The sequence below is a fragment of the Nanorana parkeri genome, unplaced genomic scaffold (assembly GCF_000935625.1).
Source record: "Nanorana parkeri isolate BGI_ZX_2015 unplaced genomic scaffold, ASM93562v1 scaffold535, whole genome shotgun sequence".
In the NCBI taxonomy this organism is placed as follows: Eukaryota; Metazoa; Chordata; class Amphibia; order Anura; family Dicroglossidae; genus Nanorana; species Nanorana parkeri.
The window spans coordinates 700,864-715,122 of NW_017306803.1; the positions used below are offsets into that span (position 1 = coordinate 700,864).

Below are 14,259 nucleotides of genomic sequence, written 5' to 3' on the forward strand. Positions count from 1 at the left end.
GTACTACCCCACATTGTTTTTAATTTTTGCATAGGGTCCCACCTTAAAATCCATACCAGACCCCTTCCTAGGATATTAGTCTGGTTTGGATTTTTATTTTGTGGAAGGGGGGACACGGATTTTTACATTTTAGACTGGGGTGCCTCAAGAATTTGCTTAATTTTAAAAGGTGCCATGACTGAAAAAAGGCTAAGAAACGCTGGTTTGTAAAACATAGTAGTTTTGTACTGCCTGTTTAGTTTAAAATTCTTACCTTCAAAGGCTTTGGCAGCATCCACCAAGTTTGACCACTCTAGGTCAGATGCAACAGCTGGCAAGGGCATTAGTCCAGGGTCAGACATAGGCTGCCTTCTTTGATCATGAATGTCTGTGAGGGAGGTATCAGAGGCAGAAAATTCACCTGGAAAATACAAAAAAAGGTGTTGCATACTTTTTGAAAATTCCACATGCATGACAATAACTGCTTAAGCTGGCATTTAGGGCCCGTTCACACCATCTGTGTGTGTTAACAGCATGGTTCCGTGCAATTAATGCGCGATACAGCACAACGCACCTCCTGCCCGATTACAGTGTGGGAGGTGCGTTGCGTGCTATTCATTTGCACAGTACCAGACAACACAGCCCTCGTGCCATTACAGAGCGGGAGGTGCGTTGCGTGCCATTCATTTGAATGGCACCCCAAACATACCCCCCATCCGCAGTACGATTAGGCGTGCCGCCATCCGCAGTGCCACAAATACCGTGTGTTGTGATTGAAAAAATAGTGCGTGAATTTTTCAATTCCACTGCAACACATGGTATTCGTGGTACCGCCTGTTACGGCACAGCCGATCGCACTGCGGGCAGGAGGTAAGTTTGGGGTGCCATTCAAATGAATGGCATGCAACACACCTTCCGCTCTGTAATGGCACGAGGGCTGTGTTGTCTGGTACCATGCATTAATTGCAAGGAACTGTGCAAATAACAAGCAGAGATGGTGCGAACGGGCCCTTAGCTCTAAAACATCTACTGGCATCCAGAGCAAGAACAGTCAGACAAAACCTGCACTGGGTTTTAGGTGTTACGTCTTGTCCCTGAGGAAACCATCTAATCATTGGATCCACCAGAGAACACCTGCACTGCACCAGTTTCACCCTTGTATGTGCTTTTCTCCCTGGCTTCTTAACTACACACAACAAATTAAACTTATTTAAGTGACGGTCATGAAACACAAAGGGGAGCTGCCATTTCTGGCATCCTTGATGCTAGCTAACTGGGTCTGGCTTCAAGACCGCAGACCTGGAATAAGCAAGCTGTCAATGTCTGAATCTCTGACCTGGAACAAGTATAGAGATCAGAAATTCTGACAGCATCGATGCAAGGCTTCAGAATAACAGCCAGGGATCTGGGATCTAAAATTTTGAAAGGAGATGCCAGCATCTATACATTTCCCCTAACAGAGTCAATATAGGGAGCAACTACAGCATACGACATCAGATTTAGATCAATACCCTCAGTACCTGGTACAACTGTGTTAATATTTCTCTTTGAACATGTCTGCACAAGGTTGCAGTACTTTAGGTAGATATAAAACCAACAGATTAGAAGGGAATGTGACCGATCCTTTTACTGGAATGGAGCATGCCTACTCTGTTTCAGAGGTCACTGGCAGTCCCATAAATGTTTTCGTGCATTGCCAGCCCATTCATTTTGTGCATTGCAAGCCCATTCAAGGGCTTGTTTAACATAATGCACTGCAAAACAATGCTCGTTAACTACAAAAAAGTGTGAACCCAGCCGAAGAGACACAGGATCAACATAAAATTTAACTTGACTTTATTAAAAAATAAACAAACAACAATAATAATAATGCTCTGTGGCTACTTCAGATACAAAATAGCATTTAGAGGCATGCATCTTAGACCAAAGGTTCTGAAACAGCAGACAGTTTACTTAACTGCAAGATGCCATGCACAATTCCTCATAGTCAAATGCCCACTACCCCGAACATGTTAATAATTCGCTTTCATTGATTTAGAATAGACCAACATTTTCAATAGCTGATAATTTAGACAATCAGACTCTGTTTGCAAACACAACCGAACTGCAACAAAGATAATTATAATCACGTTGCTGTAAATAATTGTTGATATATGAAAGGGGCTGAAGCTTGGAAATGTTCTTTAGAATTGTTTATTGTGTACAGAATGCAGTTTCTGAGCACTTAGTAGGAGACATGAAATAAAAAAAAAACACAGAAATTGCCACATTCCAAAACCACCGTAAGTTATTCTCAGTATAATTAGGGTTTATTTTCCAGTTAATGGGCAGCATTAAGACACACATTGTTTGTTTTAAAAATAGAAATATTAATTGTTTGCATGTTTAAGCAACATAAAACGTACTTTGTTTTTTTTTTCAGGAAAATAGCACTGTGACCCAGAATGCAATTAAATAATGCCATTTTCCCATATGTTGCCTAAATACCGCACATAACCGCACATAACAGACAAACACATACAACAAAAACATTTTACTACAATGATGCCGTGGTGGTTTTTCATTATTTATTAGAAGGAATAGTGGGCAAATAACAGCTCCAGTATAATTGAGAATTGGTACGAGCATTGTACAGTGTTGGGCTGTGTGTATATAGAGGGGGCAAATACAAAATGGTGGAGAACAGCAGTTTCAGTATATACAAATGAGTATATTGTGGAAAGGCTACAAAGGCTGAAGGAACTAGGGTATCAAACACCAAGCAAGGTTGCAAGTATTTGAAAATGCTTCAATTCCCAAATGCCTAAAACTGAAGTGTCTACTATGCATTCTTACTTTTAATTTATATAAGGATTTGAGTGCGGAGGTCACACAGATTTGTAGTTATACAAAAGCCACACTGGAAGTGATCTAAAGGAACACAATATAGAAATGCACTCAGGCCTTACAGACACCAATTATAGAATTTCTTTTTTAGGATGCTACATGTCATATGGCCAGACCAAGCTACAAACCAAAACAGCAGGGTAGACGCCATGCCAGCAATACAGTGAACTCTCTTAACACTTATTTAGGAAAAAACGAATGTATATGCTTCACATTGAATAAAAATAAAAAAGGAAAATTAATGCTGGCCGTACACAGAACAAGTATAAGCAACCACTACCAGCTTTTGGTTACAAAAAAGAAGATGCATCCAGGCAACTTACTGCTAACACTTTATGTATCTATATTTCTATGTCAAGGTTGGTGGTAGGATGCCCTGATCCAATTGATCATTTTTGCATTTAAAGACTGGTCCAAATTTCTAGAACGTTGGTTATGTTTCTGACAACAGCTGGATTAGAACAGTCGACAGCATTTTACTAGATTATGGCTAATGGTTTACTTGCAGGGGGTTTTAAAAGGTTGCAGCTCCTGCTAGTATCACTGCTGATTACATTGGAGGGTCGAACACTGAAAAGAGAATGCCAGTGTTTGGGCATATATCTTCCAGGATAGTAAAACAAAAAAAATCTATATAAATGCGTTCCAACATATGATATGGTAACATTTCTCACCATGTACCGAGTGCATACCAAGAGTATATGATGGTCTGCGCATTTGCAGAGACTTATTCAGAGATGGGTAGGTGCTACTGAAGAGGACATCATTGGGCAGCGCCTGGTCCAGGAGTGATGTGCGTGCATTGATGAATACCATCTCTCGCTGGCTGCTGTAAATGCTCTCATCAGAAAGTGTTCTGTGCAAAGACCGCTTGGTAGTTGGAGTTGTAGGAAAAGATGACTGGAAGGAGAAGAAAAAAAAACCCTTTATGTGGTTGTATTTTCTAGAACTGTTGCATGTGTATCTTCTTTGACATTACTGGATGAAACAATAAAGAGCTTGTAAGAAGACTAAAAAATATCATAACGTAGGCACCATTAGATTTCTATATCATGCTGCATTTCAACTGTGCATAAATTATATCTTTTTAATAATTTTTTTTTTTTACAAGAGAATTTATTAAATAACTTCAAGAAATACCATCATGAGTTCAGTCACAGTTGACAGTAATTTATTGATCACTATGTTTATTGACGCTTAAACACAAGTTGTATTTGAAGTCTGAAATCGTTAGAAAAGAGCACCTACTGATCTATATTTTCAAGGCTCTGACCTCAGAGTTGAGCAAGCTACAAAAATGTTATGTATTCGAAAATAAATTGTTTCCCAAACATGTAAGTAACACAAAGTTATTTCAGTTACTTCTGCTTGGGGTGATCATCCCTGAAACTGATAGGCACGGAGATTTTTTGCACACCCGTAATCAAGCAATCATAATATATTTGGTTTCTACCTTCAACAAATAATTCTGCAAAATAGAGAAAGCAGACTGAATCCTCTGGTATACCAAGAGGAAAAAAAGTAGTCAACCCATTACTGACTTTCTTTTTTGAGAATTCTACTTGTCTGGATTTCATTAGCCAACAATATAGCATGTGTGTGTGTCAAGAAACTAAAAATAAGCAAGGCAAGCTTTTGCCTTCAAAACAGTGTCAAACCTTCTTAGAATGTGGTCTTATAATTTCTGACAGTGTGTGGTATGATGCTGCTTGCAAGCAATGGACCTATGCTTCTTATGCGATGGCTGCCCAAAACCAATACAGATCTATCACCATGTTTAAACAGTTGGGAATAGATGTCAAGTATAGAACATATCTCTTGCCTTGCAGGGTCCTATGGAGCCACCCTTGGGTGTGCTAGTAAGTTGTGTGTGGCGAGGCAAGATAAGCAACTTCCCTGCTCCCAACTCCTCCTTCCTCCAAGCTAGTAGATGGATAGGTGACGAAGACTGCCCCGTCCCCTGGGATTTTGCAAATATAGAAACTGTAAGTGGTTGGGCAAAAATCTAAAGAAATACTTTACTTGCCAATGTTTGTTTGATCTGGATTCATTATTAAAAAAAAAGTTTGAGCATTGACCAATTAAAGTGCCAATTAAAGGCATCATTTATGTGGCCTACTTAAATCTCAAATTGCTTTAGCAAACTTTTTGATTATATGAAACTTAAGATACTCAAAACATCTTAAAAAGCTTTGTGGGTGCCTCATTTGGTACTTTCACTATACTTGCTATAGACACGACCGCCTTGATTTGAGGCCTAAGCCTCACCCACACACCCAGTGATGACCCCGCCTTTAACAGCCCTTTATCCAATGAGAGTGCCTTGCTGGCCAATAAAATTACTTTCTCTGGTCAGTGGAGCAGTTGGGAGCATGGCTTAGTTATAAAGGTGAGCAGGCTTGAGGTCAGATGTCAAAGCCACATAAGAAAGTGAATGTAGTCTTGAATAAGGCACAGAGGTGGGCTCTAAGATGGCATTTTGTTTCAATTGCTCAGAATTTTCTACACTTTAACCCCTTCGTGACTGACGACGTACAGTGTACGTCGCCAGCATCGGGGCTGTAACCTCAGTCATGAAGGGGTTAAACACTTGAATATCAAATTACTAAATGACATTATTTCATAATAGCAAACTTTGCTAATTGCATACACATATTATGCATCACCTTTTCAGCTGCGTTTGGAATTGTGATATAGTTTAAAACTACCTTTTCTATGTTGATGATATTTATGCTTAGAAAAATGATATTTATGCTGCATGAATTACATTATTTAAAAGTAAAAGTTTAACATCATGTAAATAAGAACAAGCAAATTCACTGGCCTGCAGGCTGCCTACTTGTATGGGAAAGAAGTCCGAACTGAGACAGGTAGATGTCCAATCGAGAATGATGGGTTGTAAGACATTTGCTTATCCTTGAAAGCATATGTAGGATCTGCCACCATCATCTCGATGACTTTGCCAACAGGTGACAAACTTTTTCAGTAGAACAGAGAATTGTCATCTAATAGCGCTGAAATGCACTGGAATACTTGTGTATGATTATGAGCTAATATATGGCCCAGTACTGCCCTCTAGGGAAGACCTGCACAGTCCAAAATACACCTGAGTTTCTAGATGTTCAACTCAGGTATGCCCGCTTGCAGGGATTGTACCATGTATGGCTGTGGTTTCCGACCTGTGGCCCTTCGGTACTTACTGTGCAGCTCTCAGCAGCCAGTAGTCAGTGTTTTCTTTGCCTAGGAGCCTGCTCAAGGTAACTGAAGGAAAATAGTCATTAAACTGGTTTATACTAATTTATTTTGTTTACTTCAGTTACATTTGCTTACTTTTCTGTGTTGCCTATTTTTTTTTCTCTTTTTGCGTTCTCTCTACCTTTTTTTAATGGATCTTGAGGAGGGTGATATAAAATGTGGCGCCAGTAATTTTTAAGGGGTTTGGAGGGAAAACTGGATTGTTAAGGGATTGTAATGCTTAAGAAGTCTCTTGTAATGTGTCCATAGTCTTCTGCAGCATGTCTGCAATCCTTGACCATGTTCATGTTCTTTGACCATGCTGGTACCAGCAGTTTCGGACCATCTATTATACAACACACTGTATAGTTTCTGACTGATTCCTGTAGAATTACATACATTGAACATTATGTGCAGCCATTTGGTGATGTTAGAGGCCGCACCTGACGCCCCCCTATATCAACTAAGATCAAAATGGGTGTATGGCCACCATAAATATCTATTAAGACACTTGAGAATAAACTAGCGTATTATTGTATGAAAAACAGTAACATATTTAGACATAAGTTATCAGCTCAGCATGGAAAGGAGCCCTGACATCTTAACATAACCTGCTATTTTCCAACACTTTTTTTTCAGCTTTAAACACAGAGGGGAGCACTTACTGCACTGTTGTCAAGGAAACAGTATGCCCTGGACGAACCATTATAAAAAGCTCAGAACACTATGAGGGATTTTGCTCTTACAGTGCAGTGCACACATTGCTTGATTATAACTACAGGAGATATGTTGTGACTTCAGAGGTTTGACAGCATCATGTAGTTTGCAGAAAAATGAATGATCTGCTCCTTTTTCAGTACAAGCCCCATGGACCTCATCTATGGGACTAGAAAGACACCTGGCCTTCAACCACAACAGCGCCTGAAATAAGACTTTTTATGTAATTGTAAATCAGAGTCTTCATTTTATTGGCTAGCTGTCATTTTCCGGTACTTGCTTATGTCTGGTTAGCTTAAGCTATGAAGCAGCAAAGAGACACTTCTAAAAGTGAACATTAATGAGTATTTATGTGCAAAGAACATGCGAAACCACTCCTTAAAAGGAGAACTATGGGGTCAGTGCTTTTCCCAATAGTTCTCCTAAGGGTAACGGGAGGACACAAACTAGCGTCTCCCGTTACCCAAAGCTCAGTATACCGCAAGCTACAGCTCGCGACATACCGAGACGCCGCAGCCGGAACAATGTGACAGCTTCATTGTCACACGTCGGCTCGAACTATGATTTTCACTCGCCTCATAGTTCTCCTTTAAGAACTATGCACGGGCACAGCATACTTTTAAAGCATGCAATGAGAAGACAAAAGGCTTCTAAATAAATATAATCTCCTACCTGGATATGGTTATTGGTTTGCGTATATTTGTTTTTAGAAGCCTGGTTTCCTTTCAGTATTTTAAAATATATAAGATTTCAACTGGTAAAACATTTGTTGTGGCAATAAATGATGGTTAACATTTTGTGGGTTTACCTTGAATGACTTTTCTGATCCTGTAGGTGAATTCTCCAAGTCAATTAGCTTCTTAAGGTCCTCTTGAACTGTAGACACCCTCTTCGGGGATGCCTGCAGGTCTCTGATTGATGCACGCAGCCTGGTGGGTGGCATCTCCACACAATCAATCTGGTGTCGTCTTTTATTGAAAAAAAAACAGAAACGGAAGATTAGGAAAGTGACAAGTGAATTAAAGAGAAAGAATACACGGTGAAGACTTATCAATACAAACTAAAAGCGATGGAGGAAAGCAGAGAAAGGAGAAAAAGTCTAGGTTTTGTCATAACCACCACAAACTCATGCGTCAATACCTGTTAAAAGGAAGAAACCTGGACTCAAATTTCTCTTTGTGACATAAATAAAGAGACAAATAGAAGGAATTTGTCAGGAAACAAAGCTGCAAATTTAAAACATGCAACACATTCCAAAAGGCTATGCGGATTGTAATAGCACAAAAGTGTGTATTGGCTCTTTCCAATCTTGCGTAGCATACAAAACCTCAGAAGAATTTGCCAAGTCACATGACATTGTTTTTACGATTTGACAACAGAACAGAAAGGGCTCTTACTTTCTTGAATCCATAAAGCCCACAGAGTTTATAGTCCCTTCAGGTTTTTTCCATCCAATCAGGTACTTGCTGGTAGCCCCCTGGCGAGGGTAGAAAGTCCTAGGACCAGAAGGGGAGGTGGAGGAAGAGGAGAAAGAAGGTGCGAGCTGTGGGGAAGTGGCAGAGTGAGACTCTTCCTTAGGTGAACTTCTGGCACTAGTGAAAACAACGGGACTTGCCGAGTGCCGAGAGCTCATGGTGCTGGGGGAGAATGAGAGAAAGCTAATCTTAATTGCTGTTTTTTTCCACCCACTTTGTAGATAATTTACACCATATCCAGGGTTTGAGCCATAGCTTGCCACAAAAAATTGGTTTTACCATTAGCGCACCTTCACTAAAACGCAGTCAAGTGAACACAGGGAGAATATGGTCATTTAGGTTTTAAACACTCATGTTTATATGCAACACGGGGATCAATCTGGTTATTAGTTTTTTAGGAAAATGTTGTGTTCTTCTAGTAAACTATATACACTCACTGGCCACTTTATTAGGCGCACCTATCTATAGAAACGTAGGAGGTTTTTTTTTTGCCTTTAGAATAGCCTGAAATCTTCATAGAATGGTATTTTACCTGATGACTAATGTAACTGATGACAACACCGAAAAATGTCATTCAGGCAGATTTGATCCATGAAGAAAACATCTTGCTCTTTGTCATCTAAAAGGATTCATTGGTGTAAATATCAAATTCTGATCAGAAATCAAGATCTGCTAGACCAGGCAATGTACTGAAAAATTTCGGCCTTCCAGTTTTGCAATTACTTACTCACTAGAACCTCTTCCTGTTTTTGGCCATCAAGAGTTGAACTTAGCATTGTCTTCTGCTCTGGCCCATCCATTTCAAGATTTGACATGCGTGCTTTCAGAGAGGTCATCCTGCTCACCAGTGGAGAAAGTCGTTATTTGTGGTTGTCTGAGCAGTAGTAGGAGCTTGAACAAGTGTCTGGTCATTCTAACGGTTTTCAAAAGGTTTTGCACACAGAACTATCCCTCACTGTATGTTTTATGCACCATTCTCTGTAAACTCTAGAGTGACAATCCCAGGAGGTCCACAGTTTTTCAGATTTTGCAACCACAATATCTGGCATGGACAATCATTCCACGTTAAGTTGTTCAGATCATGCATCGCTCCCTTTCTATTATTTAGTTGAACAAAAACTAAACCATTTGATTATGTCTGAATGCTTGAGTTGATACCACATTATTCGTTGTTTGGCTAAATGAGCGGGTGTACCCAATAAAGTGGCCACTGAGAGTAAAACAGTTATGTGGACAGTGATTTAAAAGACAAATGAGTATGGAAATGCCAAATCAATTGACATTATTGAGAATGGTTAGCCCAAAACATCTTTTAATAGACATCTTTTAATAGACATCTTTATTTATGTACATAATTTATTGAAGTGTTTACCACTTGATACATTACTTGTAATGTAAGTGAATATTTGATGTGTGTTGCACTTGTATACATTTACCGAAAAAACCCCCCAAAAAACCTGTTCCCTCTTTAACATATGTAAATTTCTACCCCAACTATAAAAGGTACAGCATGTAACGTTAACATTTTCACTTAACTGTATGGCATAAGAGATTGTGCGTTTTTTTCATGCATGAGCTCTGATAACACCAGAGGACTGCTCCTTACACACTGGGCCATGCTATCGGTCAGATCCTGAACTGGAAAATGTTGGATGACAGCATGCTGGTTCAAGTTCACATATGAATCCCACTATAAACACTCAACATAAATATCTCATTTACTTCTGAATTTTTCAAAATGTTCTACATTCTGACACAGCTATGCATTTAAATGAACAACTAAAAAGGCTATACACGGTTAGATCGTTTTCAACCAGTGACGGAAAAAAATCGAAGGAGCAGAAGGAAAATTTTTCCTGAACAAACCAAACAGTAAATGTGGTTTTGTTTGGGAAACTCCATTTATTTATTGTTAGAATCAAACGAAATTTTGAATGATATTTGTCAAGTCTCTGACAGCATTATCGAATGTTCTGACAAGATTTTTCGTATGGAATTGTAACCGTGTATTTACATGTTTAAGATCACTCAGCCTACAGGGACCATACCACAGGCTCAACAATATGTTCCTACATCACCAGACTCAGGAAGCCTTGGTATTAATGAGCAACTCATGTGACTTATAACACCTAGCTGCTCTACAAATCTAAAAGTGACCACAAAGAGAACCAATAATGTGTGGAAATAAATTTGATATATGTTTGGCTCCTCAGGAGTTGAGAGAGAATGTGAGGTCAGGCAATTAACAAGTCGGCAACTGCCAAAATTCAGGTGATCCCTGAAACTTTACCCACCAACTTAATGTCTCCCAAAACAGTTAATTTTGAGGCATGCCAACGGTCAAGGTTGACTGTGTTATTTCAGCTTGTAAACGAACTTCTAAGCCCTCAAATGGCTGCTGTCATAGCTGATCACAGGTGCAGTACCATGGCAACTGCAATCCAATTAGAGGCTAAGCTAGCACCTTCCTTGGCTGTAAGGGATAGGGTGTTGTAGTTTCACTTTATGGTAAACTGCCAGTCTCAGACAAAGCACATTATGTTAAATAAGATGCCAAATATAAATCCCAATGCTCTACAATAACTTATTTTCTTTAAAGTATGTTTCTGAACCAAAAATTAAGAAAACATCCAACTTGTGATATACTTCCAAACATTTTTAAACATACCTAAAATCATTATTTATAAAACTTGAACAATCTGCTTTTAATTACTGTAACTTGTGCATGGCAGAGTTTGTCATAGACTCTTGGCAGAACCATACTTAAAGACAAAATGAGGCGAGTGATTTACATGTCACATGTCGGCTCTATTGACCGGGAAGTAAGCAAACACATACCGTCACTCGCTCACTTCTTGATCATCTCCCTGCAGAGAGGGGTGACCGCTAGTCACTGCTCCCCGTAGGGATTCCCACCCGCCCTGATCCTCCAGCGCTAACTGGAGCAACAGACGGGGGAGGGGGTAGGCAGAGCCCGCTGTCAATCAGCCAGCTGGGTGAATCTCAACAGTATTGTCGGGATCCGTCATGGCTGCGTCGCTCTCAGTATATAGCGAGCTATATACTGAGCTTTGGGTTACGGGAGGAGGTTAGTATATGTCCTCCAGTGACGCTAAAGAAAACTATAGGATAAAAAGGTAACCCCATAGTTCTCTTTTAAGCTCAGCAGGGTGGGAAGATTATTAACGCAAATTCTAATAAATGGCCCTCTACTAATTAGCCACCACACAAAGTATTTTAGTAAAATAATACCATTAATAAGAGACTTAGATAAACCCAACCTCTCAGCGTAGTATTTCAATCAAAAATTTTACTAAGAGAAAGTTAATGTATTCTACAGTAAGAACAGACTGTACAATGTCCATGTGTAAAAACTGCAGTTGTAACTATATTAAGAACAAAATAAATAATACTCAATATTGTGAAAACCACATTTCAAAATTTGTCTCTACTCATTTTATATGGTTATTTTATATGGTTATATGTCATGCAAGTGTGAAGTCTGAGTAGAAAGACAATTCTTTTACTGTGGAAAAAATTACCTAAGGTGGAAGTCTGCAGTAAAAGCTGAAAGAGTACCAGACCTGCATCTTGCTCTGATGGCAGGTTAGGGTAAAAAGATTTGATGGTGCATACGAACCCACCACCATTACTATCACACCGCAGAGAGAAAGATTAGTGCATAAAAAAAAAATATACAAAAAAAAATACTGGCCACTACCTGGTATGAGATGCAGCATCACTGAGGCTGTAGGCGCTGTTTTCTCTGGTTAAAGGCTTGGTGCCTATTGGGACTTTAGTGTGATTCTCCATAGTGACAGGAGATTCTCTTATTCCATCCACAGCTTGAGAGTCTTTGTCACAAGTCCTATCAGAGATCAATCCCACATCACTGACGCTGTGCCACAGAGGCGCCACTTTTTCCTTGGGATGACCAGAACGCGGGGAGGTGGCAGAAGCCCCAGGAAGATTAGAGTTGACATGATTGTTGCTATACGAGGTGGTGTCAATGCCACTATCAGCGGAAGTCCCTTGTATGTAGCCGTAGCTGTCCGAGTCAAGCCGCTCACCACTGTCATACCACTTTTCTTCACTATGAGCGCTGGACGCATTGCTAGAAAGAGTATTGGTGCTGGAGTGACTGGAGTAATGGCTGTCGGTCTGCAAAACAATATGGTTATGTTCAATATTAAAAAGTTACTTTACGAATAACTGACCAATAATATACTATTTAAAACCAGAGAGAAGAATGGTGTTGAGGAGATATGATTAGAAGCAAAGCAAGACCAGTAAAATGTTATACGTAATCAATATGGAAGGATGTTGGCAGTTTTGGTCACAAGCCTCACATATTTTGGTTTATGTTACAAAGTCCCCGGCATCTAAATTCTCAGTTCTATTCATATTCACAAGCATTACCAATGGGTCTCTTTTTTTAGTTAATGCTTTTAGGAAACCAGCAGCTCTGGAACGCAAACCGGCCGACTCCCTGTGTTTAAGTGAATAGCACCGCAGCCACGCCTCCTGTCCGCAGTGCGATTGCCCACACCCAAACGCGTGACACATTAGTGCCTGCGTTCAGGTCCAGTGCGATCCGCAAAAATGCTGCATGTACTATTTTATCAGATCACACTGGATTGGAACACAGGCACTAATGTGCCACGCGTTTGAGTGATCACACTGCGGGCGGGAGTCGTGGCTGCGGTGCCATTCACTTCAATGCACCGCTCCTGAATGCAGAGAGCCAGCCGGGCTGTGTTCCAGAGGCCGAATGCTCTGGAATGCACTCTTTGTGGTGTGAACCAGCCCTAAAACCTTTAGAAGGGAATTTTCAAAGACTGGAGCAGACAAAATCTGTAGCAGCTGTGTATGTCAACCAATCAACTTCTCTCTTTCATTTTCATAGCTTAACTGAACAAGCTGAAGATAGCAGATTGGTTACTATGCACAGCTGCTCCAGTTTCAGTGAATTGCTGCCCTATGAGTTTGTCATTTTGCATTCAGTGTGGCTTGCTAGGGAAGTAACCTGACTGTGTTAGGCTGGGCACACACCTTACAACCATCGCAAGACTTTTGTCTTGCGATGGTTGTAAGGTAATTAAAAAAACGTACGATCTACCTATCTTGGACAGGCAGATCGTACTTGCGATGATCGCAAGCCCACCCCGCTGAGGGGCGGGCTTCCAATGACCGCAATGCTGAACGGGCAGTGTGCGCTTGCGCACACCGGCCCGTGCGGCATTTATCTTACGAACATGCCACACACCCGCCGACAATCGTACGATTCTCGGCGGGGGTTTGTACATGTTTCTAAGATAAAAGCCGTGCCACCTTACAGTAGCAGAGGTCACACACGCCTTCCACACACCTTGCGATAATCGTACGATCGCGGGATTACCCACGATTATCGTACGATTATCGCAAGGTGTGTGGGCACCTTAAGAAGGGAAGGCTTTTCCACTATTTGCACCTGAAACTGATCTGTGCCAGACAAAATCAGAATTACATAGTCCCTTCGCTATATAACAACTGTGGTGTTTAAATAATGAAATAAAAAATACAAATTATACGGTCATTCACTACCCACAAATATTTAAACAAAGACTATAAATAGTAAAAAACAACTATAAAATGAAAGATTGTAAAGAATGTTTAAATGCACCTGTCCCTGTTTGTGAGGCGAAAGATGTAGAACAGGATCTTGACGGATCAGTCTTCCTGTCGGGCTGTCTCTGTATGATGGATGTACCTTAGACACTGCAGGCAGGTGACATGTTGGCTCTGTAATACAAACAAACTACTTTCAAGCTTACTGCGGCCGCTGTATAATATAATCTTTCTGCATACACACGTTTTCAAAGGGTCTTCACACAAAAGGAAAAGTTTACTAAAAGAAATACAGAGGATGTAATTGCTGATCTCCTTCTGGAAATATTAGTATCTTAGTTCTTTTTGGGTTCCACACCTT

At 40.3% G+C, this 14,259-nt stretch overlaps 1 protein-coding gene across 4 annotated transcripts in view; it reads right to left on the minus strand.

Annotated features, from left to right (window-relative positions):
* SIPA1L1 (signal induced proliferation associated 1 like 1) overlaps positions 1-14,259 on the minus strand; it is a 148,865-nt gene that overhangs the window by 9,489 nt on the left and 125,117 nt on the right. For 2 of the 4 annotated variants that reach the window (XM_018561636.1, XM_018561635.1), the window contains exons 13-18: positions 13,954-14,072; positions 12,013-12,452; positions 8,214-8,453; positions 7,625-7,784; positions 3,558-3,765; positions 254-400 (exon numbers count right to left, since the gene is read on the minus strand). In XM_018561636.1, coding sequence (XP_018417138.1) covers positions 254-400; positions 3,558-3,765; positions 7,625-7,784; positions 8,214-8,453; positions 12,013-12,452; positions 13,954-14,072 — 1,314 coding nt within the window. The remainder of the gene's footprint in view (positions 1-253; positions 401-3,557; positions 3,766-7,624; positions 7,785-8,213; positions 8,454-12,012; positions 12,453-13,953; positions 14,073-14,259) is intronic. The other 2 variants (XM_018561638.1, XM_018561637.1) reach the window with 2 other exon arrangements.